This window comes from Oncorhynchus nerka, linkage group LG24 (genome assembly GCF_034236695.1).
Source record: "Oncorhynchus nerka isolate Pitt River linkage group LG24, Oner_Uvic_2.0, whole genome shotgun sequence".
NCBI lineage: Eukaryota > Metazoa > Chordata > Actinopteri > Salmoniformes > Salmonidae > Oncorhynchus > Oncorhynchus nerka.
This window is the reverse complement of record NC_088419.1, coordinates 19,386,372-19,413,753: the sequence shown is the minus strand read 5'-3', so window position 1 is coordinate 19,413,753 and position 27,382 is coordinate 19,386,372. Positions and strand designations below refer to the sequence as shown.

At 41.2% G+C, this 27,382-nt stretch overlaps 1 protein-coding gene across 1 annotated transcript; it reads left to right on the top strand.

Moving 5' to 3' along the window:
- Nucleotides 1-57: 57 nt before the first annotated feature.
- On the top strand, nt 58-23,525 carry ndufaf7 (NADH:ubiquinone oxidoreductase complex assembly factor 7). The gene is made up of 10 exons (XM_029652162.2): nt 58-499; nt 597-760; nt 2,498-2,578; nt 2,751-2,861; nt 3,174-3,387; nt 18,949-19,007; nt 19,140-19,253; nt 20,247-20,390; nt 22,007-22,180; nt 22,426-23,525. Exons 1-10 carry the CDS (start codon nt 430-432, stop codon nt 22,657-22,659), a joined length of 1,365 nt encoding a protein of 454 aa, XP_029508022.2. The 5' UTR covers nt 58-429; the 3' UTR covers nt 22,660-23,525.
- The last annotated feature ends 3,857 nt before the right edge of the window (nt 23,526-27,382 follow it).

Below are 27,382 nucleotides of genomic sequence, written 5' to 3'. Positions count from 1 at the left end.
AGTCAATATGATCCAATCAAAAGCTTTGTTACAACTACACGACTAGTTAATTGTCCAATCATAATTGTTGTTGCCGTAAGAAGGCGGATGTACTTGCACACAAATGTAGGTAGTTAGATTGTTGAATATGTTCAATGAGTTCTTTGAGTAATTAATACATTATCTGCCAAAGTCAGTCATATAAAGATGAACTAGAGTTTGACATGTTATTGTATTTATGAAACGAGTTCACTTTAGCTGATCCTCGAGATTGTGCTTTCAGTTGTCTCTCATGCTACATGTGCAGCTATCGATCTTCGTTAGATAGATAGCTAACTTGATAACACGAGCACCTGCTGTGAAATTCAGACTTGATGACAATTTCTGGGAAGTACAGTTACAGTAGGGAATTGTTTGACTATTGACTGTTGTAGCTAGCTTGCTGTCTCAATGAGGACTGTTCGAGCACTGCAGAGATTAAGAGGAGTCCTTGTCCGCCCTTGTCCACCACCATTATTTGGTAAGGGCGATTTCTTTATTTAGTCTATGTCTGGCCGTCAGATAGTTAAGCGAATTATATTTAATATGCTCTATTGTTTACGTCTTCTACTCTATAGTTAGATCATGGAGCGTGGCACAGAGCCAAAGTTTCTCAAGCAACTCAGCAGAGAAACCAATGCCAGGAAACTCGATGCTCAGACACCTAACCTCCAAGATCAAAGCCACAGGTCCTATCTCAGTGGCAGAGTACATGAGAGAGGTTCTTACCAACCCAGTCATGGTAACTACTAGTTACACACGTACATACATACATACATACATACAGTTGAAGTCGGAAGTCTACATACACTTAGGTTGGAGTCATTAAAACTCGTTTGTCAACCACTCCACACATTTCTTGTTAACAAACTACGCAAGTCGGTGCGTGGCACAAGTAATTTTTCCAACAATTGTTTACAGACAGAGTGAATTATAAGTGAAATAACTTATCACAATTCCAGTGGGTCAGAAGTTTACGTACACTAAGTTGACTGTGCCTTTAAACAGCTTGGAAAATTCCAGAAAATTATGTCATGGCTTTAGAAGCTTCTGATAAACTAATTGACATCATTTGAGTCAATTGGAGGTGTAACTGTGAATGTATTTCAAGGCCTACCTTCAAACTCAGTGCCTCTTTGCTTGACATCATGCGATAATCAAAAGAAATCAGCCAAGACCTCAGAAAAAAAATTGCAGACCTCCACAAGTCTGGTTCATCCTTGGGAGCAATTTCCAAATGCCTGAAGGTACCACGTTCATCTGTACAAACAATAGTAAGCAAGTATAAACACAATGGGACCATGCAGCCGTCATACCGCTCAGGAAGGAGACACGTTCTGTCTCCTAGAGATGAATGTACTTTGGTGACGAAAAGTGCTAATCAATCCCAGAACAACAGCAAAGGACCTTGTGAAGATGCTGGAGGAAACAGGTACAAAAGTATCTATCCACAGTAAAACAAGTCCAAAAATCGACATAACCTGAAAGGCCGCTCAGCAAGGAAGAAGCCACTGCTCCAAAACTGCCATAAAAAGCCAGACTACGGTTTGCAACTGCACATGGGGACAAAGATCGTACTTTTTGGAGAAATATCCTCTAGTCTGATGAAACAAAAATAGAACTGTTTGGCCATAATGACCATTGTTATGTTTGGAGGAAAAAGGGGGCCGCTTGCAAGCTGAAGAACACCATCCCAACCGTGAAGCACGGGGGTGGCAGCATCATGTTTTGGGGGTGCTTTGCAGCAGGAGGGAGTGATGCACTTCACAAAATAGATGGCATCATGAGGTAGAAAAATTATGTGGATATATTGAAGCAACATTTCAAGACATCAGTCAGGAAGTTAAAGCTTGGTCGTAAATGGGTCTTCCAAATGGACAATTACCCCAAGCATACTTCTAAAGTTGTGGCAAAATGGCTTAGGACAACAAAGTCAAGGTATTGGTGTGGCCATCACAAGGCCCTGACCTCAACCCTATAGAACATTTGTGGGGAGAATTGAAAAAGAGTGTGCGAGCAAGGAGGCCTACAAACCTGACTCAGTTTCACCACCTCTGTCAGGAGGAATGGGCCAAAATTCACCCAACTTATTGTGGAAACCTGGTGGAAGGCTAAATGAAAAGTTTGACCCAAGTTAAACAATGTGAAGGCAATGCTACCAAATACTAATTGAGTATGTGTAAACTTCTGACCCACTGGGAATGTAATGAAAGAAATCAAAGCTGAAATAAATCATTCTCTCTACTATTACTCTGACATTTCACATTCTTAAAATATAGTGGTGATCCTAACTGATCTACGACAGGGAAATTTTACTCTGATTAAATGTCAGGAATTGTGAAAAACTGAGTTTAAATGTATTTGGCTAAGGTGTATATAAACTTCCGACTTCAACTGTAGTAAAGAAACCCGTCAGACTATGCTATTACTCTATAGAAATGTTTGCTTCAGAGATGAAGTGCTCTATTTCATGTTCCAGGGCTATTATGTGCAGAATGATATGCTTGGGCCAGATGGAGATTTCATCACATCACCAGAAATTAGTCAGATATTTGGGGAGGTAAGCATTTATCCAGAACAACATTTTAATACATGTATGTATTGTTGTGTAGTAGATAAGTATGCATATACACAATCAACAGTCTCTTGATGTTCAAGTCTCTTGATGTTGTTCCAGTCCCAATGCCCTGAGTGATGATAATGGTTTGAGCTCCTCCCTTCTCTGCTTGTAGTTGCTGGGGATCTGGTGTTTGAGTGAGTGGATGGGAGCAGGGAAGCCCAGTCGCTTCCAGTTAGTGGAGTTTGGACCAGGAAGAGGCTCCTTAGCCAATGACATTCTCAGAGTATGTATGTCCAGTCCAGGGCTGCTAAATCTTACTAAATGGCAAAAATGTTGAACGTGTACACAGTATACATGTCAGTTCAATCTATGATCAGTAGAGGGAGCCATTTCCCCATTTTGCCTGTTATATATTGAAATGTTCTTGTTTTTTTAATCAAAATATTTCTCGTGATTTTAGACAGTCACAACCTGTCCTGAATCTCATCATGGATTTTATCAGGACATTTAAACTCAGACCAGTGAGTCATAATCCAGGATCCAATGAACTAAACTACACCCTGTCTGTTTGTCTCCCTGTGTCTGTGTTGTTCAGGTTTTCAGTCAGCTGCGTGGGGCCCTGGGTGGGGCTGCAGTCTCAGTGCACCTGGTGGAGGTGAGTCCTAAGCTGAGCCAGGTCCAGGCCCAGTGTCTAACAGGAGACCAGAGCCAGGTGTCAGCCAGCGAGGATGAGCCTGTGTACCGCCATGGAACCACCACCACAGGCCTCCCCATCTCCTGGTACCGCAACCTGGATGATGTCCCCAGAGGTAATAATCTAGAATAAAAAATAAATAAAAAATTGGGAGGGGGGGTTATTATTATTGAAAAATGTTTAAGGGGGTTGATCAGCTTTAATAGTGCAGATAGATTGTAGATTCCATCAATGTAATTCTCTATAATTTCCAATCACCCATATATATTTTTGTAAATCTATATATATATATATATATAGTACCAGTCAAAAGTTTGCAGACACCTATTCATTCCAGGGTTGTTGTTTAAAAAAACAAACTATTTTCTACATTGTAGAATAATAGTAAAGACATCAAAACTATGAAATACACATATATCATGTAGTAACCAAAAAAGTGTTAACAAATCAATATCATTTTTTAATTTTAGATTCTTCAAAGCAGCCACCCTTTACCTTGATGACAGCTTTGCGCACGCTTGGCATTCTCTCAACCAGCTTCACCTGGAATGCTTTTCCAACAGTCCTGATGGAGTTCCCACATATGCTGAGCACTTGTTGACTGCTTTTCCTTCACTCTGCGGTCCAACTTACAAACCATCTCAATTGGGTTGAGGTCGGGTGATTGTGGAGGCCAGGTCATCTGATGCAGCACTCCATAACTCTCCTTGGTCAAATAGCCCTTACACAGCCTGGAGGTGTGTTGGGTCATTGTCCTGTGATAGTCCCACTAGGTGCAAACCAAATGGGATGGCGTATTGCTGGAGAATGCTGTGGTAGCAATGCTGGTTAAGTGTGCCTTGAATTCTGAATAAATCACAGACAGTGTTACCAGCAAAGCACCATCTCACTTCCTCTTCCATGCTTCACAGTGGGAACCACACATTGTTCTTGTTTCTTGGCCCAAGCATGTCTCTTCTTCTAATTGTTGTCTTTTAGTAGTGTTTTCTTTGCAGCAATTTGACCATGAAGGCATGATTCACAATGTCTGTTGCTTGAACTCTATGAAGCATTTATTTGGGCTTCAATCTGAGGCTAGTAACTCTAATGAACTTATCCTCTGCAGCAGAGGTAACTCTGGGTCTTCCTTTCCTGTGGTGGTCCTCATGAGTACCAGTTTCATCATAGCGCTTGATGGTTTTTGCGACTGCACTTGAAGAAACTTTCAAAGTTCTTGAAATTTTCCGCATTGACTGACCTTCATGTCTTAAAGTAATGATGGACTGTCGTTTCTCTTAGTTTATTTGAGCTGTTCTTGCCATAATATGGACTTGGTCTTTTACTAAATAGGGCTATCTTCTGTATACCACCCCTACCATGTCACAACAAAACTGATTTGCTCAACGCATTAAGAAGGAAAGAAGCTCTACAAATTAACTTTTAACAAGGCACACTTGTTAATTGAAATGCATTCCAGGTGACTACCTCATGAAGCTGGTTGAGGAAATGCCAAGAGTGCGCAAAGCTGTCATCAAGGCAAAGGGTGGCTACTTTTAAGAATTTCAAATATAAAATATTTTGTTTTGTTTAACACTTGTTTGGTTACTACATGATTCCATATGTGTTATTTCATAGTTTTTATTTCTTCACTATTATTCTACAATGTAGGAACTAGTACAAATAAAGAAAAACCCTTGAATGAGTAGGTGTGTCCACACTTTTGACTGGTACTGTGTATATTTAAAAATATATATATTTTCCTTTATTATTTAACCTAACCCTACCACCCCTCTCCCAATTGGAGTAAACTAATGGACAACAACACTGAGGCTTCTACTTCCAGCTTATACATACTATATACATTTTACGGAAACAATGCAACAGTTATGTTTGGTTGGTTTTTAATCCCATCCTTCAGCTACCATCAACCCTTCCCATCCATCTCCGAATCCCATCCAGTATTTCTACTTTGCCATATATTTTTAACTACTGTTTCACAAAAGTTCCGAACCCATATACATTTTACAGACACAGCAGATTTGATATTAGTTTTCTTGTTGTTTTTAATCCCACCCTTCAGCTCCACTCAACCCCTCCCATCCATCCATTTTTTATTTCTATTTGCCATATATTTTTCCACTGTTCTGTGATGTTTCACAATGTTCTGAACCTTTCTATTCTCATAGTTTCTATAGATTGTAAATTATAGATACACTTTTTTTGCTAAAAGTATTATTGATGGATTGACTATGACTTTTCAAATCACCCAGTAGTGCTATCTGCAGAGTTAGCTCCAGGTAAATGTATTATTATATATATTGATTGATTGACTATGACTTTTCAAATCACCCAGTAGTGCTATCTGCAGAGTTAGCTCCAGGTAAATGTATTATTATATATATTGATTGACTATGACTTTTCAAATCACCCAGTAGTGCTATCTGCAGAGTTAGCTCCAGGTAAATGTATTATTATATATATTGATTGATTGACTATGACTTTTCAAATCACCCAGTAGTGCTATCTGCAGAGTTAGCTCCAGGTAAATGTATTATTATATATATTGATTGATTGACTATGACTTTTCAAATCACCCAGTAGTGCTATCTGCAGAGTTAGCTCCAGGTAAATGTATTATTATATATATTGATTGATTGACTGTGACTTTTCAAATCACCCAGTAGTGCTATCTGCAGAGTTAGCTCCAGGTAAATGTATTATTATATATATTGATTGATTGACTATGACTTTTCAAATCACCCAGTAGTGCTATCTGCAGAGTTAGCTCCAGGTAAATGTATTATTATATATATTGATTGATTGACTATGACTTTTCAAATCACCCAGTAGTGCTATCTGCAGAGTTAGCTCCAGGTAAATGTATTATTATATATATTGATGGATTGACTATGACTTTTCAAATCACCCAGTAGTGCTATCTGCAGAGTTAGCTCCAGGTAAATTTATTATTATATATATTGATTGACTATGACTTTTCAAATCACCCAGTAGTGCTATTTGCAGAGTTAGCTCCAGGTAAATGTATTATTATATATATTGATTGACTATGACTTTTCAAATCACCCAGTAGTGCTATCTGCAGAGTTAGCTCCAGGTAAATGTATTATTATATATATTGATTGATTGACTATGACTTTTCAAATCACCCAGTAGTGCTATCTGCAGAGTTAGCTCCAGGTAAATGTATTATTATATATATTGATTGACTATGACTTTTCAAATCACCCAGTAGTGCTATCTGCAGAGTTAGCTCCAGGTAAATGTATTATTATATATATTGATTGACTATGACTTTTCAAATCACCCAGTAGTGCTATCTGCAGAGTTAGCTCCAGGTAAATGTATTATTATATATATTGATTGACTATGACTTTTCAAATCACCCAGTAGTGCTATCTGCAGAGTTAGCTCCAGGTAAATGTATTATTATATATATTGATTGATTGACTATGACTTTTCAAATCACCCAGTAGTGCTATCTGCAGAGTTAGCTCCAGGTAAATGTATTATTATATATATTGATTGATTGACTATGACTTTTCAAATCACCCAGTAGTGCTATCTGCAGAGTTAGCTCCAGGTAAATGTATTATTATATATATTGATTGATTGACTGTGACTTTTCAAATCACCCAGTAGTGCTATCTGCAGAGTTAGCTCCAGGTAAATGTATTATTATATATATTGATTGATTGACTATGACTTTTCAAATCACCCAGTAGTGCTATCTGCAGAGTTAGCTCCAGGTAAATGTATTATTATATATATTGATTGATTGACTATGACTTTTCAAATCACCCAGTAGTGCTATCTGCAGAGTTAGCTCCAGGTAAATGTATTATTATATATATTGATGGATTGACTATGACTTTTCAAATCACCCAGTAGTGCTATCTGCAGAGTTAGCTCCAGGTAAATGTATTATTATATATATTGATTGACTATGACTTTTCAAATCACCCAGTAGTGCTATCTGCAGAGTTAGCTCCAGGTAAATGTATTATTATATATATTGATTGACTATGACTTTTCAAATCACCCAGTAGTGCTATCTGCAGAGTTAGCTCCAGGTAAATGTATTATTATATATATTGATTGATTGACTATGACTTTTCAAATCACCCAGTAGTGCTATCTGCAGAGTTAGCTCCAGGTAAATGTATTATTATATATATTGATTGACTATGACTTTTCAAATCACCCAGTAGTGCTATCTGCAGAGTTAGCTCCAGGTAAATGTATTATTATATATATTGATTGACTATGACTTTTCAAATCACCCAGTAGTGCTATCTGCAGAGTTAGCTCCAGGTAAATGTATTATTATATATATTGATTGATTGACTATGACTTTTCAAATCACCCAGTAGTGCTATCTGCAGAGTTAGCTCCAGGTAAATGTATTATTATATATATTGATTGATTGACTATGACTTTTCAAATCACCCAGTAGTGCTATCTGCAGAGTTAGCTCCAGGTAAATGTATTATTATATATATTGATTGATTGACTGTGACTTTTCAAATCACCCAGTAGTGCTATCTGCAGAGTTAGCTCCAGGTAAATGTATTATTATATATATTGATTGATTGACTATGACTTTTCAAATCACCCAGTAGTGCTATCTGCAGAGTTAGCTCCAGGTAAATGTATTATTATATATATTGATTGATTGACTATGACTTTTCAAATCACCCAGTAGTGCTATCTGCAGAGTTAGCTCCAGGTAAATGTATTATTATATATATTGATGGATTGACTATGACTTTTCAAATCACCCAGTAGTGCTATCTGCAGAGTTAGCTCCAGGTAAATGTATTATTATATATATTGATTGACTATGACTTTTCAAATCACCCAGTAGTGCTATTTGCAGAGTTAGCTCCAGGTAAATGTATTATTATATATATTGATTGACTATGACTTTTCAAATCACCCAGTAGTGCTATCTGCAGAGTTAGCTCCAGGTAAATGTATTATTATATATATTGATTGATTGACTATGACTTTTCAAATCACCCAGTAGTGCTATCTGCAGAGTTAGCTCCAGGTAAATGTATTATTATATATATTGATTGACTATGACTTTTCAAATCACCCAGTAGTGCTATCTGCAGAGTTAGCTCCAGGTAAATGTATTATTATATATATTGATTGACTATGACTTTTCAAATCACCCAGTAGTGCTATCTGCAGAGTTAGCTCCAGGTAAATGTATTATTATATATATTGATTGACTATGACTTTTCAAATCACCCAGTAGTGCTATCTGCAGAGTTAGCTCCAGGTAAATGTATTATTATATATATTGATTGATTGACTATGACTTTTCAAATCACCCAGTAGTGCTATCTGCAGAGTTAGCTCCAGGTAAATGTATTATTATATATATTGATTGATTGACTATGACTTTTCAAATCACCCAGTAGTGCTATCTGCAGAGTTAGCTCCAGGTAAATGTATTATTATATATATTGATTGATTGACTGTGACTTTTCAAATCACCCAGTAGTGCTATCTGCAGAGTTAGCTCCAGGTAAATGTATTATTATATATATTGATTGATTGACTATGACTTTTCAAATCACCCAGTAGTGCTATCTGCAGAGTTAGCTCCAGGTAAATGTATTATTATATATATTGATTGATTGACTATGACTTTTCAAATCACCCAGTAGTGCTATCTGCAGAGTTAGCTCCAGGTAAATGTATTATTATATATATTGATGGATTGACTATGACTTTTCAAATCACCCAGTAGTGCTATCTGCAGAGTTAGCTCCAGGTAAATGTATTATTATATATATTGATTGACTATGACTTTTCAAATCACCCAGTAGTGCTATCTGCAGAGTTAGCTCCAGGTAAATGTATTATTATATATATTGATTGACTATGACTTTTCAAATCACCCAGTAGTGCTATCTGCAGAGTTAGCTCCAGGTAAATGTATTATTATATATATTGATTGATTGACTATGACTTTTCAAATCACCCAGTAGTGCTATCTGCAGAGTTAGCTCCAGGTAAATGTATTATTATATATATTGATTGACTATGACTTTTCAAATCACCCAGTAGTGCTATCTGCAGAGTTAGCTCCAGGTAAATGTATTATTATATATATTGATTGACTATGACTTTTCAAATCACCCAGTAGTGCTATCTGCAGAGTTAGCTCCAGGTAAATGTATTATTATATATATTGATTGACTATGACTTTTCAAATCACCCAGTAGTGCTATCTGCAGAGTTAGCTCCAGGTAAATGTATTATTATATATATTGATTGACTATGACTTTTCAAATCACCCAGTAGTGCTATCTGCAGAGTTAGCTCCAGGTAAATGTATTATTATATATATTGATTGATTGACTATGACTTTTCAAATCACCCAGTAGTGCTATCTGCAGAGTTAGCTCCAGGTAAATGTATTATTATATATATTGATTGACTATGACTTTTCAAATCACCCAGTAGTGCTATCTGCAGAGTTAGCTCCAGGTAAATGTATTATTATATATATTGATTGATTGACTATGACTTTTCAAATCACCCAGTAGTGCTATCTGCAGAGTTAGCTCCACATCTTCAACCATTTCTGGACCTGCAACCAATAAAAAGCTACACAAGGACAGTACCAAAACAAATAATCAAATGATTTTGTCTTCGCAGGAAAATCTGCAGAACTGGGATGGTTGTATCCCCACAATATATAACATTCTATTGGTTGCAATAATTTTGAATAATAATTTTAATTGAAAAATTATGAGTTTAGAATCCGGCATTGTTTTGCATATAAGTTCATAAACAATGTGCCATGGAATCGGTACATCGGGAATCTCTTCCCAACTATTTTGCAATTTATATGGCACAGCTGTCAATTATTTTTAGTCCTTAAATGAAACTCGTATACTTTTTTATTTGTCACATTTCTTTAACAAATGTTGGTCTTCAATGCAGGGCCAGACAAGTTCAGACAGACAAGTTCAGACAGACAAGTTCCTTACTTTTTTCCCCTTCCACTTGCCTCTTCCATTTTTGCAGTAATTCTGCAATTAGTTGGTTGTAATTTTGGGTAGAGCAGACATTTCCATATACAGTTGAGGTCGGAAGTTTACATGCACTTATGTTGGAGTCATTAAAACTCATTTTTCAACCACTCCACAAATTTCTTGTTAACAAACTATAGTTTTGGCAGTAGGTTAGGACATTTACTTTGTGCATGACACAAGTCATTTTTCCAACAATTGTTTCCAGACAGATTATTTCACTTTTAATTCACTGTATCACAATTCCAGTGGGTCAGAAGTTTACATACACTAAGTTGACTGTGCCTTTAAACAGCTTGGAAAATTCCAGAAAATGATGCCATGGCTTCAGAAGCTTCTGATAGGAAACTATTACACTCAACGGAACGACTTGATTAGTGTAGTGTCAACAACACAGCCAATGCCAGCTAGCCTACATAGTCAACAACGCAGCCTCTGCCAGCTAGCCTACTTCAGCAGTACTGTATCATTTTAATAATTTTAGTCAATAAGATTCTTGCTACGTAAGCTTAACTTTCTGAACACTCGAGACGTGTAGTCCACTTGTCATTCCAATCTCCTTTGCATTAGCTTAGCCTCTTGTGTAGCCTGTCAACTATGTGTCTGTCTATCCCTGTTCTCTCCTCTCTGCACAGACCATACAAACGCTCCACACCGCGTGGCCGCGGCCACCCTAATCTGGTGGTCCCAGCGCGCACGACCCACGTGGAGTTCCAGGTCTCCGGTAGCCTCTGGAACTGCCGATCTGCGGCCAACAAGGCAGAGTTCATCTCAGCCTATGCCTCCCTCCAGTCCTCGACTTCTTGGCACTGACGGAAACATGGATCACCACAGACAACACTGCTACTCCTACTGCTCTCTCTTCGTCTGCCCACGTGTTCTCGCACACCCGAGAGCTTCTGGTCAGCGGGGTGGTGGCACCGGGATCCTCATCTCTCCCAAGTGGTCATTCTCTCTTTCTCCCCTTACCCATCTGTCTATCGCCTCCTTTGAATTCCATGCTGTCACAGTTACCAGCCCTTTCAAGCATAACATCCTTATCATTTATCGCCCTCCAGGTTCCCTCGGAGAGTTCATCAATGAGCTTGATGCCTTGATAAACTCCTTTCCTGAGGACGGCTCACCTCTCACAGTTCTGGGCGACTTTAACCTCCCCACGTCTACCTTTGACTCATTCCTCTCTGCCTCCTTCTTTCCACTCCTCTCCTCTTTTGACCTCACCCTCTCACCTTCCCCCTACTCACAAGGCAGGAAATACGCTCGACCTCATCTTTACTAGATGCTGTTCTTCCACTAACCTCGTTGCAACTCCCTCCAAGTCTCCGACCACTACCTTGTATCCTTTTCCCTCTCGCTCTCATCCAACACTTCCCACACTGCCCCTACTCGGATGGTATCGCGCCGTCCCAACCTTCGCTCTCTCTCCCCCGCTACTCTCTCCTCTTCCATCCTATCATCTCTTCCCTCTGCTCAAACCTTCTCCAACCTATCTCCTGATTCTGCCTCCTCAACCCTCCTCTCCTCCCTTTCTGCATCCTTTGACTCTCTATGTCCCCTATCCTCCAGGCCGGCTCGGTCCTCCCCTCCCGCTCCGTGGCTCGACGACTCATTGCGAGCTCACAGAACAGGGCTCCGGGCAGCCGAGCGGAAATGGAGGAAAACTCGCCTCCCTGCGGACCTGACATCCTTTCACTCCCTCCTCTCTACATTTTCCTCTTCTCTCTCTGCTGCTAAAGCCACTTTCTACCACTCTAAATTCCAAGCATCTGCCTCTAACCCTAGGAAGCTCTTTGCAACCTTCTCCTCCCTCCTGAATCCTCCTCCCTCTCCCCCCCTTCCTCCCTCTCTGCAGATGACTTCGTCAACCATTTTGAAAAGAAGGTCGACGACATCCGATCCTCGTTTGCTAAGTCAAACGACACCGCTGGTTCTGCTCACACTGCCCTACCCTGTGCTCTGACCTCTTTCTCCCCTCTCTCTCCAGATGAAATCTCGCGTCTTGTGACGGCCGGCCGCCCAACAACCTGCCCGCTTGACCCTATCCCCTCCTCTCTTCTCCAGACCATTTCCGGAGACCTTCTCCCTTACCTCACCTCGCTCATCAACTCATCCCTGACCGCTGGCTACGTCCCTTCCGTCTTCAAGAGAGCGAGAGTTGCACCCCTTCTGAAAAAACCTACACTACAGGTTTTTTCTACACCACAACTACAGACCAGTATCCCTTCTTTCTTTTCTCTCCAAAACTCTTGAACGTGCCGTCCTTGGCCAGCTCTCCCGCTATCTCTCTCAGAATGACCTTCTTGATCCAAATCAGTCAGGTTTCAAGACTAGTCATTCAACTGAGACTGCTCTTCTCTGTATCACGGAGGCGCTCCGCACTGCTAAAGCTAACTCTCTCTCCTCTGCTCTCATCCTTCTAGACCTATCGGCTGCCTTCGATACTGTGAACCATCAGATCCTCCTCTCCACCCTCTCCGAGTTGGGCATCTCCGGCGCGGCCCACGCTTGGATTGCGTCCTACCTGACAGGTCGCTCCTACCAGGTGGCGTGGCGAGAATCCGTCTCCACACCACGTGCTCTCACCACTGGTGTCCCCCAGGGCTCTGTTCTAGGCCCTCTCCTATTCTCGCTATACACCAAGTCACTTGGCTCTGTCATAACCTCACATGGTCTCTCCTATCATTGCTATGCAGACGACACACAATTAATCTTCTCCTTTCCCCTTCTGATGACCAGGTGGCGAATCGCATCTCTGCATGTCTGGCAGACATATCAGTGTGGATGACGGATCACCACCTCAAGCTGAACCTCGGCAAGACGGAGCTGCTCTTCCTCCCGGGAAGGACTGCCCGTTCCATGATCTCGCCATCACGGTTGACAACTCCATTGTGTCCTCCTCCCAGAGCGCTAAGAACCTTGGCGTGATCCTGGACAACACCCTGTCGTTCTCAACTAACATCAAGGCGGTGGCCCGTTCCTGTAGGTTCATGCTCTACAACATCCGCAGAGTACGACCCTGCCTCACACAGGAAGCGGCGCAGGTCCTAATCCAGGCACTTGTCATCTCCCGTCTGGATTACTGCAACTCGCTGTTGGCTGGGCTCCCTGCCTGTGCCATTAAACCCCTACAACTCATCCAGAACGCCGCAGCCCGTCTGGTGTTCAACCTTCCCAAGTTCTCTCACGTCACCCCGCTCCTCCGCTCCCTCCACTGGCTTCCAGTTGAAGCTCGCATCCGCTACAAGACCATGGTGCTTGCCTACGGAGCTGTGAGGGGAACGGCACCTCAGTACCTCCAGGCTCTGATCAGGCCCTACACCCAAACAAGGGCACTGCGTTCATCCACCTCTGGCCTGCTCGCCTCCCTACCACTGAGGAAGTACAGTTCCCGCTCAGCCCAGTCAAAACTGTTCGCTGCTCTGGCCCCCCAATGGTGGAACAAACTCCCTCACGACGCCAGGACAGCGGAGTCAATCACCACCTTCCGGAGACACCTGAAACCCCACCTCTTTAAGGAATACCTAGGATAGGATAAAGTAATCCCTCTCACCCCCCCTCCCCCTTAAAAGATTTAGATGCACTACTGTTCCACTGGATGTCATAAGGTGAATGCACCAATTTGTAAGTCGCTCTGGATAAGAGCGTCTGCTAAATGACTTAAATGTAAATGTAATGTCAATTGGAGGTGCAACTGTGGATGTATTTCAATGCCTACCTTCAAACTCAGTGCCTCTTTGCTTGACATCATGGGCAAATCAAAGGAAATCAGCTAAGACCTCAGAAGAAAAATTGTAGACCTTCACAAGCCTGGTTCATCCTTTGGAGCAATTTCCAAACACCTGAAGGTACCACGTTCATCTGTACAAACAATAGTACGCAAGTATAAACATCATGGGACCACGCAGCCGTCATACTGCTCAGGAAGGAGACATGTTCTGTCTCCTAGAGATGAATGTACTTTGGTGCGAAAAGTGCAAATTAATCCCAGAACAACAGCAAAGGACCTTGTGAAGATGCTGGAGGAAACAGGTACAAAAGTATCTATATCCACAGTAAAAACGAGTCCTATATCGACATAAGCTCAAATGCCGCTCAGCAAGGAAGAAGCCACTGCTCCAAAACCTCCATAAAAAGCCAATCTACGGTTTGCAACTGCACATGGGGACAAAGATTGTGCTTTTTGGAGAAATGTCCTCTGGTCTGATGAAACAAAAACATAACTGTTTGGACAGAATGACCATCATTATGTTTGGAGGAAAAAGGGGGAGGCTTGCAAGCTGAAGAACACCATCCCAACCGTGAAGCGCGGGGGTGGCAGCATCATGTTTTGGGGGTGCTTTGCTGCAGGAGGGACTGGTGCACTTCGCAAAATAGATGGCATCATGAGGTAGGAAAATTATGTGGATATATTGAAGCAACATCTCAAGACATCAGTCAGGAAGTTAAAGCTTGGTCGCACATGGGTCTTCCAAATGGACTATTTTTTTAGTTTTTTAAATTTATTTTACCTTTATTTAACCAGGCAAGTCAGTTAAGAACACATTCTTATTTTCAATGACGGCCTGGGAACAGTGGGTTAACTGCCTGTTCAGGGGCAGAACGACAGATTTGTACCTTGTCAGCTCGGGGGTTTGAACTCGCAACTTCCGGTTACTAGTCCAACGCTCTAACCACTAGGCTACAATGACCCCAAGAATACTTTCAAAGTTGTGGCAAAATGGCTTAAGGACAACAAAGTCAAGGTATTGGAGTGGCCATCACAAAGCCCTGACCTCAATCCTATAGAAAATTTGCGGGCAGAATTGAAAAAGCGCGTGGGAGCAAGGAGGCCTACAAACCTGATTCAGTTACACCACCTCTGTACAGAGGAATGGGCCAAAAGTCACCCAACTTATTGTGTGAAGCTTGTGGAAGGCCAACCGAAATGTTTGACCCAAGTTAATAAACAATTTAAAGGCAATGCTACTAAATACTAATTGAGTGTATGTAAACTTCTGACCCAGTGGGAATGTGATGAAAGAAATCAAAGCTGAAATAAATCATTCTCTCTACTATTATTCTGAAATTTCACATTCCTAAAATATAGTGGTGATCCTAACTGACCTAAGACAGGGAATTTTTACTCTGATTATGTCAGGAATTGTGAAAAACTGAGTTTACATGTATTTGGCTAAGGTGTATGTAAACTCCCGACTTCTTCAACTGTATATTTGTTAGATTTGACTGTAACTCCACCAGTCCTATTGATATCCTTTACAAAGATTATACCTGTTTATTTATTTTGGGGGGGGGGAATATATATTTTTTAATCAATTAGTGTATTTGAGTTTAACCACAACATATGTTGTAATATTTGTTCTATCTTTTCTGGTGGATTAAACTGAAATTGAAACCAATTTTCTATGGCTTGTTTTAAAAATAGCGATATTTTGGAGATTATTTCATTTTCAAATAACCGGAAATGAGGTTGTAATCTGAATAAAGGGGGAAAGGCCATTCTATATTTTGCTCATATAATTTATAAAACTGGTCGCTAGGTGTAGGCAAAACCATAAGTAAATTAGTAAACTGGGATATGATTTAAGAGTTAATCAGGGGGATTTTTCCACAAATAGACAGGTATTTTACTTTCCATGGTAGCAAAGTGTTATATATTTTTGCTAACTTTTTATTCAAATATATTGTAGTAAGATAATTTCTTTCTTTCGGGATATGTATACCGAGTATGTCCACATCACCGACAGACCTTTTTATTGGTAAACTACACAGCAATGTTAAAGTACAATGTTTTTGTGATCCAATACATAATATACACTTACCATAATTTGGTTGTAATCCAGAGAGGTTAGAAAAAGTATCTAGATCCTTTATGAGGCTGTGGAGGGATCCAAATAGTGGATTTAAAAGAAAGCATGAATCAGCGTACAATGACAACTTTGTTTTTAAGCCCTTGATTTCTAACCCCTTAAGATTGTTGGATCTGATTTTAATAGCTAACCTTTCGATGGCCATAATAAATAGATATGCCGATAGTGGACAACCTTGTTTTACTCGTCTTGACAGTCTAAATAATTTCAGAGAAGTAGCCATTATTTACTATTTTACCCCTAAGGTTACTATACATAACTTTAACCTATTTTATAAGAGAAATATTCCAGGCATTTATATATAAATTCCAGTCGTACTTTATCAAAAGCCTTTTCAAAGTCAGCTATGAATACCAGGCCAGGTTTCCAATATTTTTCATAGTGTTCTATTGTTTCCAGTACTTGTCTTATATTATCTCCAATGTATCGTCCCTGTAAAAAACCTGTCTGATTAGGGTGAATAATATCCGACAATACTTTTTTTATTCTATGCGCTAATTCTTACACTAAAGTGTAAGGGGCCTCCAATTTTTTAAGTGGACTAGATCTTTTTATTTACCACTTGGATCCTGTTTCAGAAATAATGAAAACACACCTTCTTGAGTATTATTTTTGTAGGAGTTGTTAAAACATGCTAATAACTGTCCTCTGAGTATATCAAAAAAATATTTGGTATACCTCCACTCGTATGCCATCCAACCCTGGAGTTTTCCCAGACTTAAAGGCTTTAATTGTGTCAAGAAGTTCCTCCTCTGTGATTTGGCCTTCACATGAGTCTTTCTGTACAGCTGTTAATTTTACATAATTAATAGAAAAAAATCCTGACAGTTAACATCGGTTAGTGAAGATGGAGGAGACTGAAGTGAAAACGTGCTTAAAATTGCTTCCTCTTTCAAAATACACTGCTCAAAAAAATAAAGGGAACACTAAAATAACACATCCTAGATCTGAATGAATGAAATATTCTTATTAAATACTTTTTTTCTTTACATAGTTGAATGTGCTGACAACAAAATCACACAAATTATCAATGGAAATAAAATGTATCAACCCATGGAGGTCTGGATTTGGAGTCACACTCAACATTAAAGTGGAAAACCACACTACAGGCCGATCCAACTTTGATGTAATGTCCTTAAAACAAGTCAAAATGAGGCTCAGTAGTGTGTGTGGCCTCCACGTGCCTGTATGATCTCCCTACAATGTCTGGGCATGCTCCTGATGAGGTGGCGGATGGTCTCCTGAGGGATCTCCTCCCAGACCTGGACTAAAGCATCCACCAACTCATGGACAGTCTGTGGTGCAACGTGGTGTTAGTGGATGGAGCGAGACATGATGTCCCAGATGTGCTCAATTGGATTCAGGTCTGGGGAACGGGCGGGCCAGTCCATAGCATCAGTGCCTTCCTCTTGCAGGAACTGCTGACACACTCCAGTCACATGAGGTCTAGCATTGTCTTGCATTAGGAGGAACCCAGGGCCAACCGCACCAGCATATGGTCTCACAAGGCGTCTGAGGATCTCATCTCTGTACCTAATGGCAGTAAGGCTACCTCTGGCGAGCACATGGAGGGCTGTGCGGCCCCACAAAGAAATGCCACCCCACACCATGACTGACCCACCGCCAAACCGGTCATGCTGGAGGATGTTGCAGGCAGCAGAACGTTCTCCACGGCGTCTCCAGACTCTGTCACGTCTGTCACATGCTCAGTGTGAACCTGTTTTCATCTGTGAAGAGCACAGGGCTCCAGTGGCCAATTTGCCAATCTTGGTGTTCTCTGGCAAATGCCAAACGTCCTGCACGGTGTTGGGCTGTAAGCACAACCCCCACCTGTGGATGTCGGGCCTTCATACCACCTTCATGGAGTCTGTTTCTGACTGTTTGAGCAGACACATGCACATTTGTGGCCTGCTGGAGGTCATTTTGCAGGGCTCTGGCAGTGCTCCTCCTGCTCCTCCTTGCACAAAGGCGGAGGTAGCGGTCCTGCTGCTGGGGTGTTGCCCTCCTACGGCCTCCTCCACGTCTCCTGATGTACTGGCCTGTCTCCTGGTAGTGCCTCCATGCTCTGGACACTACGCTGACAGACACAGCAAACCTTCTTGCCACAGCTCACATTGATGTGCCATCCTGGATGAGCTGCACAACCTGAGCCACTTGTGTGGGTTGTAGACTCTATCTCATGCTTTCACTAGAGTGAAAGCACCGCCAGCATTCAAAAGTGACCAAAACATCAGCCAGGAAGCATAGGAACTGAGAAGTGGTCTGTGGTTACCACCTGCAGAACCACTCCTTTATTGGGGGTGTCTTGCTAATTGCCTATCATTTCCACCTGTTGTCTATTGCATTTGCACAACAGCAGGTGAAATTTATTGTCAATCAGTGTTGCTTCCTAAGTGGACAGTTTGATTTCACAGAAGTGTGATTGACTTGGAGTTACATTGTGTTGTTTAAGTGTTCCCTTTATTTTTTTGAGCAGTGTATCTTTTGAATCATGGGTGACTCCATAATTTGTCAGAAGTTTCAGTAAAATATTTTTGGTAGCATTTTTATGTTGAAGATTAAAAAAATATATTTGGTGCATTTTTCCCCGTGTTCCATCCAGTTTGCTTTATTTTTTATAATATATTACACTTGATCTTTCATGAATAAGTTTCTCCATTTCTTTTTGTTTTTCCTCTAACTTGTTCTGTGCCTCTGGTACAGTTTTTATTCTATCTACTATTAGTCCTATTTATTGTCATTTTTTATTTCAAACAGGCTTCAGCATCTACCTCGCTCATGAGTTCTTTGATGCCTTACCCATCCACAAATTCCAGGTACATTTACTTCACCAGCTGTTTTGATTATACATATAGATCTTGATAGCAGATCACAAAGAATTAAGAAAATGTTATTGTAATTACCATTTGATCCCATTGTGTTGTGCATTGATTGTGATGTGGGCCCAGGGAACAGAGAAGGGCTGGAGGGAGGTGATGGTGGATATTGACCCAGATGAGCCAGGCAAGCTGAGGCTTGTCATAGTGCCAGCTCCCACTCTGGCCTCTACTCAACTCATACAGGTGAGTGCTGCGTGTTGATGCTTAACTCAGACCATCTTTAAAAACAAAGAAAAAATCTTATCACGTTTAGTTTGTATGTATGTATCAGTTGAAAGATTCAAATAAAAATGATTGTAAGCATTTTATCGGACTCATCAAAATGTATCTATCGCTGATGTTCAATGTGAATGGATGTCTCCTAGATTGAAAACAGTTATATCTTTGCTGAAGCCTACATTGACACAAACACAGTCAAATTGCTCGACAAACTCCTTTTTCCTTAAAAGTTTGAACATCTGTGCAGCATCTGGTTTTTATTACCAGTGGTTCTGCAGTATATACAGTACCAACCTATTTGATCTGGCCTCACTGGAAGAGTGCAGGGGCTTTGAACAGCCTGCCAAAGCCTTACATCATGAGTGAACTTGGGTGAAACCCCCTTACTGGTTTTAAATCCTGGCTAATGGCTGCTGCCCCTGCCTGACTGTCTGTGTATCCCGGGTTCCACATACTGTAGTAGAGTTTGTTAACTGTTCTCTCTGCGCTCGCCAGTTAAAAGCCCTACATAATCTTATCTGTTGCTCTGTCATCTCTGTGGTCTAATGGGGTTTTCAATTACAAGTAGACAGGCCTATAGGTTTTAATACTCCACTTTAGTCTATTTTTTCCCCATATATGTCCCAACATGTGTTACCTGATAGTCTAAGGGTATTTCCCAAATTGCACCCCATTCCCTTTATAGTGCACTACTTTTGACCGGGCCCAATGGGGCTCTGATCAAAAGTAATGCACTATAGAGGGAATAGGGTGCCATTTGGGATCTATCCTAACCCACCAAAGCTAACCCCTCCTGGTTTTGTGATGCCTTGGGGCTTAGAGCCAGTGCTGCTAAGTGGAGATGAATTGGAAGCAAAGTCATGTATGATTGCTGATGTGTGTGCTCAGGCCCCTGCTTCACCCAGACAGGTAAGCAGAGCCGCTCTTGTTTTTGTTCTGAAACCCCTTACCTCCTAGGCAGATGAAAAGAGACGGCACGTGGAGGTCTGCCCGGAGGGAGGGGTCATCGTCCAGCGCCTAGCCAATCGGATCACCGAGGATGGGGGTGCTGCACTGATAGCTGACTACGGGCACGACGGGACCAAGATGGACACGTTCAGAGTGAGTGTCATCATGTCTCCAACGTGGCCCGTTTATCAGCTGGTTTTAATACGGTGTGTGTGTGTGGTAAAGTGATTAGCCGAGTGAGCCTCAGCTACAAGGAAACAGATGCAGGAAGTCGACATGCCTCTCTTGCCCTTTGCTGGTGGCACACGGAAATCAGGGTCAACTACCCTCCAGTTCTGTTCCTGGGGCTACACCCTAACCCAGCCCCATCTGGCCCCTATTAAGAGGGGGGGGGGGGGCTCTCCCTGCCTGGCTCCCCGGCTCTGGGACTCACTGATGTGTGTGATGAAAAGGGGGGGGGGGGGTCAAGCAAGCGACCCCCTCCTTCAAAAGACAGGGAATCACAGAACTCCATCTGTTAAAGAACTACCCATCCCGGATCCGGTATATTTGCCATCAGCAACGCTGAATAGCATAGCGCAACAGTCAAAAAATATTTCTAGAAAATATTAATATTCATGAAATCACAAGTGAAATATAGCAAAACACAGCTTAGCCTTTTGTTTATCACCCTGTCGTCTCAGATTTTGAAATTATGCTTTACAGCGAAAGCAATACAAGCATTTGTGTAAGTTTATCTATAGCCTAGCATAGCATTATGTACACTTAGCATCAGGAAGCTTGGCTCGAAAATCAGAAAAGCAATCAAATTAACCGTTTACCTTTGATGATCATCGGATATTTTCACTCACGAGACTCCCAGTTAGACAGCAAATGTTCCTTTTGTTCCATAAAGATATCTTTTATATCCAAATACCTCCGTTAGTTTGGTGCGTTATGCCCAGGAATCCACCGGAAATAGCGGTCACGACAACACAGACAAAAACTCCAAATTATATCAATAATGTCGACAGAAACATGGCAAACGTTTTTTATAATCAATCCTCAAGGTGTTTTTCAAATATCTATTCGATAATATATCAACCGGGACAGTTGGCTTTTCACTAGGACCGGGGGAAACAATGGCCGACTCTCTCTTTTGCGCAAAAATCACTCTGAGAGCCCCCACCTGACCACTTACGTAATGTGGTCGTTCACGCTCATTCTTCAAAATAAAGGCCTGAAACTATGTCTAAAAAATGTAGACACCTTAGGGAAGCCATAGAAAAAAGGAATCTCGTTGATATCCCTTTCAATGGTCAATAGGGATGCATAGGAACACAGAGCTTTCAAAATAAGAGTAACTTCCTGATTGGATTTTTCTCAGGCTTTCGCCTGCAATATCAGTTCTGTAATACTCACAGACAATATTTTTACAGTTTTGGAAACTTTAGAGTGTTTTCTATCATAATCGTTTACTTTGGGAACGTTATTTTTCCAAAAATAAAAATAGTGCCCCCTAGCTTCAAGAGGTTAACAAGGCAACCATGTTTCAGGCAGGCTCACATTTATGTAACTAGATGAAAATGTTATCAATCGTTGCTCATGAGAGGAGAGACCTGATTTGGTATGAAAAAGGAAATGATTTCAGATCAATGTAATTTTTTAACAAATGAATTAAATCAAATGAAAATGTAACGATACACAAATAATGAACTGTAGTAGTTCGTAGTAGTCATGTCTACCATTTCTGTCATAACATCAAAACACCACCTGTCCCCCACCCCCAGGGTTTTAAAGGTCATAAGCTCCATGATGTCCTAGCCTCGCCTGGCTCTGCTGACCTGACTGCTGATGTGGACTACAGTTACCTGAGGAGGATGGCTGGAGCTACGGTGGCCTGCATGGGCCCTGTCTCTCAGAAAGACTTCCTGAAAAATATGGGAATCGATACACGCTTACAGGTGAGTAGGAACCCTGTGTGCACACTTCCCTGTTCCCCTTTTTTGTACATGGGGCTAAGGTGACCACTATATAAACAATCATAACAAACCGCTTGCATCTGTATCAGTTTCTGTCAAAGCATTAAGTTAAGTGGAAGCTCATGGTTTTCAACTGCCAATCGGGGCTTTCAAGATATCTTGGTATTTTACTTTTACGTTGCCCTCCACTCAATTATCTTTGTCTAATTGCAATGTTGTGTCTTCAGGTGCTGCTGAGGAACTGTGCAGACCCGTCCACAAGGGCCCAGTTGATCCAGGGCTATGACATGCTGACCAACCCCCTGAAGATGGGCGAGAGGTTCCAGTTCTTCACCATGCTCAACCACAGTCGGCTCACCAGGCCCGAGCAGTCCAAGGGGGGGAAGAAGATGGCCCCAGCGCCCAAGAAGGGCCCAGCGCCCCTGCCTGTGGCTGGCTTCAGTGAGCTTGGCCTTTCGTAAAGAACAGACATAGAGACTCACCACGGGTTCTTCTGCACTGCAGAGGCTGTGTATCAACTCACTTAAAAGTTGCACTATACCTTGATTATACATTTATAATTTAGCAGACATTCTTATCCAGAGCAACTTAGAATAGTGAGTTCATACATTTTCATACTTTTTTCTTACTAGTCCCCAGTGGGAATCGAACCCACAAACCTGGCATTGCAAGCGCCATGCTCTACCATCTGAGCCACACAGGATTATATACACAAGACTTTTGGTTTGAAAAGTTGGAACTGAAGTGCTGATAAAACCCTAAGAATTATGTACCTTGCCTCACTGAGGGAAGATGGTGGTTGCTATCTTTCTCTATCATCTACATGTTCATTAGACCAACATACCTTGCCTCACTGAGGGAGTGGTAGACAATGTAACTTTGATCAGTCAGAAGAACGTCACTCTAGGTCACAGAGTGGCCCTTGGCCCTTGGCCACGTGGTGCCTGGCTGTCTCCACATCTTGAAGCAATCTGGTGAACGTGGAGTTAGTAGATAGCGTATGCATCCCAGATGACATCCTATTACCTATATAGTGCACTACTTTTGAACAGAGCCCTATGGGCACGGGTCAAAAGTTGTGCACTACATAGGCAATAGGGTGTCATTTGGGACACAGTCAGCCACTCACAGCATGCTGTGTTTTGCTCTGACAGGCTCTCCCTCACTGCACCAGTAGCAATTAAAGGATACTATTACACAGGCCGATTACCGTAGCCATAATAACCAGCCCAAAAAACTGAGCGACCCTAACATAAAGCTATCATATTAAAGACTTAATGAGTCATATCATATTAAAGACTGAATGATTAAAAGTCATTACAAAACATTTTCCGGTGTATATTATCGTTCTCTTTGTCTTGGAACCACATTTTCATACGATTAAGACTGAAAATATTCTGGTATTAATCCAGTGTATCAGCATATTTACATTTTGAAAGAAATCTTAGAAGATTTCTTAGAAAGGCAACAGAAATGTTTTCCTGCTCAAACTTGTAGAGCGATAGGAAGCATTTTCTGGGGCCATCTATAGGCCTCAACATATGGTGCTATCGTTACACAGCAGTAGTTAGCCATTTATTTTCTTCCCCAGCCACAAACAGCTCTGTTCATCTAACATATGGCACAATGAAATGTGGCAGGCTACACTGGCACTGTGACAGTTGGATTTAACTACACAGATTAGCGACATAAAGAGAGCTCTTTACCCCAGTTCTTCTGACTCTGTTGGTTGTCTCCCAAATGGTACCCTATTCCCCATATAGGGCACTGATTAAAAGTTGTGCACTACATTGGGAATAGGGTCCCATTAGGGATGCAGGCGTCCCATAGTTTCCTCAGTCCCTCGACCAATTAAATGATCAAGAATACTTGCTCGTTTAAAAAATTTCACTAAAATAGGATGCATTTGTGTGTTATGTTGTATGGCCTATCTTACGCAGATAATGATTCACTGTAGTTTCCGTGAGTTCTCTTACATAAAGGTAGAATATGTTCCTTTGTCTGGAACACCGCAATATAATCTGATAAATAAAACCAAGGGGACACGAGCTGCAAATGAAATAAGTAGTAAATTCTCTACGGTACTGTCCGAGGCATTTATTTATTATTAGATATGTGAATATTGGAATATAGAAAACATTGACATCTGCCAATCCAGTGGCAGCACAGACTAAATGAATCTCAGGTTGAAATCATCACCCTTCTACGTGTGCTTTGTACTGAACATACAGCATGGAAAACATCATACCACAACATTGTTTCACAATCCAAAGGGGTGGATTGAGACTGAAAATAGACTAATACCAAAATAGGGAGTGTGAAGAAAACATACTGGAATTTCAATTGAGTCATTTGGTGTTTAAACATAAAACAACAATCATCATTTTTGTCCCTGCACACAACATTTCAATCATTTGATACTATAAATTAAATGAATGCATTCATTGTATTCTGTATTGTCATTAATATGTAACTGGGTTAGTATCCTGCATATGACTGCACTTGGTTCCATTGGTGTCAGCCAGTGGTGTCAAACGTTCTATTTGATTTAAAATGTGTTTGTATGTCAACCGCTATTAGCATGGACAAGCTGTGAGGTCATCATTCAAACGGACGTGCCCATGTTTTGGGATGGGAGAAACGCCAAACAAAGCCAAAATGTGACACACACACAAATGATGGATTTCTGTCTTCAACCAACATGTTGGCTTGTTTGACATAGTACAGAGTACTCAGTCAATTTATCTGCTGTTGGCTTGTTTGACAGTGCAGAGTACTCAGTCCATTTATCTGCTGTTGGCTTGTTTGACATAGTACAGAGTACTCAGTCCATTTATCTGCTGTTGGCTTGTTTGACATAGTACAGAGTACTCAGTCCATTTATCTGCTGTTGGCTTGTTTGACAGTGCAGAGTACTCAATCCATTTATCTGCTGTTGGCTTGTTTGACAGTGCAGAGTACTCAGTCCATTTATCTGCTGTTGGCTTGTTTGACATAGTACAGAGTACTCAGTCCATTTATCTGCTGTTGGCTTGTTTGACATAGTGCAGAGTACTCAGTCCATTTATCTGCTGTTGGCTTGTTTGACATAGTGCAGAGTACTCAGTCCATTTATCGGCTGTTGGCTTGTTTGACAGTGCAGAGTACTCAGTCCATTTATCTGCTGTTGGCTTGTTTGACATAGTGCAGAGTACTCAGTCCATTTATCTGCTGTTGGCTTGTTTGACATAGTACAGAGTACTCAGTCCATTTATCTGCTGTTGGCTTGTTTGACAGTGCAGAGTACTCAGTCCATTTATCTGCTGTTGGCTTGTTTGACATAGTACAGAGTACTCAGTCCATTTATCTGCTGTTGGCTTGTTTGACATAGTACAGAGTACTCAGTCCATTTATCTGCTGTTGGCTTGTTTGACAGTGCAGAGTACTCAGTCCATTTATCTGCTGTTGGCTTGTTTGACAGTGCAGAGTACTCAGTCCATTTATCTGCTGTTGGCTTGTTTGACAGTGCAGAGTACTCAGTCCATTTATCTGCTGTTGGCTTGTTTGACATAGTACAGAGTACTCAGTCCATTTATCTGCTGTTGGCTTGTTTGACATAGTACAGAGTACTCAGTCCATTTATCTGCTGTTGGCTTGTTTGACATAGTACAGAGTACTCAGTCCATTTATCTGCTGTTGGCTTGTTTGACATAGTACAGAGTACTCAGTCCATTTATCTGCTGTTGGCTTGTTTGACAGTGCAGAGTACTCAGTCCATTTATCTGCTGTTGGCTTGTTTGACATAGTACAGAGTACTCAGTCAATTTATCTGCTGTTGGCTTGTTTGACAGTGCAGAGTACTCAGTCCATTTATCTGCTGTTGGCTTGTTTGACATAGTACAGAGTACTCAGTCCATTTATCTGCTGTTGGCTTGTTTGACATAGTACAGAGTACTCAGTCCATTTATCTGCTGTTGGCTTGTTTGACAGTGCAGAGTACTCAGTCCATTTATCTGCTGTTGGCTTGTTTGACATAGTACAGAGTACTCAGTCCATTTATCTGCTGTTGGCTTGTTTGACATAGTGCAGAGTACTCAGTCCATTTATCTGCTGTTGGCTTGTTTGACATAGTACAGAGTACTCAGTCCATTTATCTGCTGTTGGCTTGTTTGACAGTGCAGAGTACTCAGTCCATTTATCTGCTGTTGGCTTGTTTGACATAGTACAGAGTACTCAGTCCATTTATCTGCTGTTGGCTTGTTTGACATAGTACAGAGTACTCAGTCCATTTATCTGCTGTTGGCTTGTTTGACAGTGCAGAGTACTCAGTCCATTTATCTGCTGTTGGCTTGTTTGAACAGTACAGAGTACTCAGTCCATTTATCTGCTGTTGGCTTGTTTGACATAGTACAGAGTACTCAGTCCATTTATCTGCTGTTGGCTTGTTTGACATAGTACAGAGTACTCAGTCCATTTATCTGCTGTTGGCTTGTTTGACAGTGCAGAGTACTCAGTCCATTTATCTGCTGTTGGCTTGTTTGACATAGTACAGAGTACTCAGTCCATTTATCTGCTGTTGGCTTGTTTGACATAGTGCAGAGTACTCAGTCCATTTATCTGCTGTTGGCTTGTTTGACATAGTACAGAGTACTCAGTCCATTTATCTGCTGTTGGCTTGTTTGACATAGTGCAGAGTACTCAGTCCATTTATCTGCTGTTGGCTTGTTTGACATAGTACAGAGTACTCAGTCCATTTATCTGCTGTTGGCTTGTTTGACATATTACATGTTGGCTTGTTTGACATAGTACAGAGTACTCAGTCCATTTATCTGCTGTTGGCTTGTTTGACAGTGCAGAGTACTCAGTCCATTTATCTGCTGTTGGCTTGTTTGACAGTACAGAGTACTCAGTCCATTTATCTGCTGTTGGCTTGTTTGACAGTGCAGAGTACTCAGTCCATTTATCTGCTGTTGGCTTGTTTGACATAGTACAGAGTACTCAGTCCATTTATCTGCTGTTGGCTTGTTTGACATAGTACAGAGTACTCAGTCCATTTATCTGCTGTTGGCTTGTTTGACATAGTACAGAGTACTCAGTCCATTTATCTGCTGTTGGCTTGTTTGACATAGTACAGAGTACTCAGTCCATTTATCTGCTGTTGGCTTGTTTGACATAGTACAGAGTACTCAGTCCATTTATCTGCTG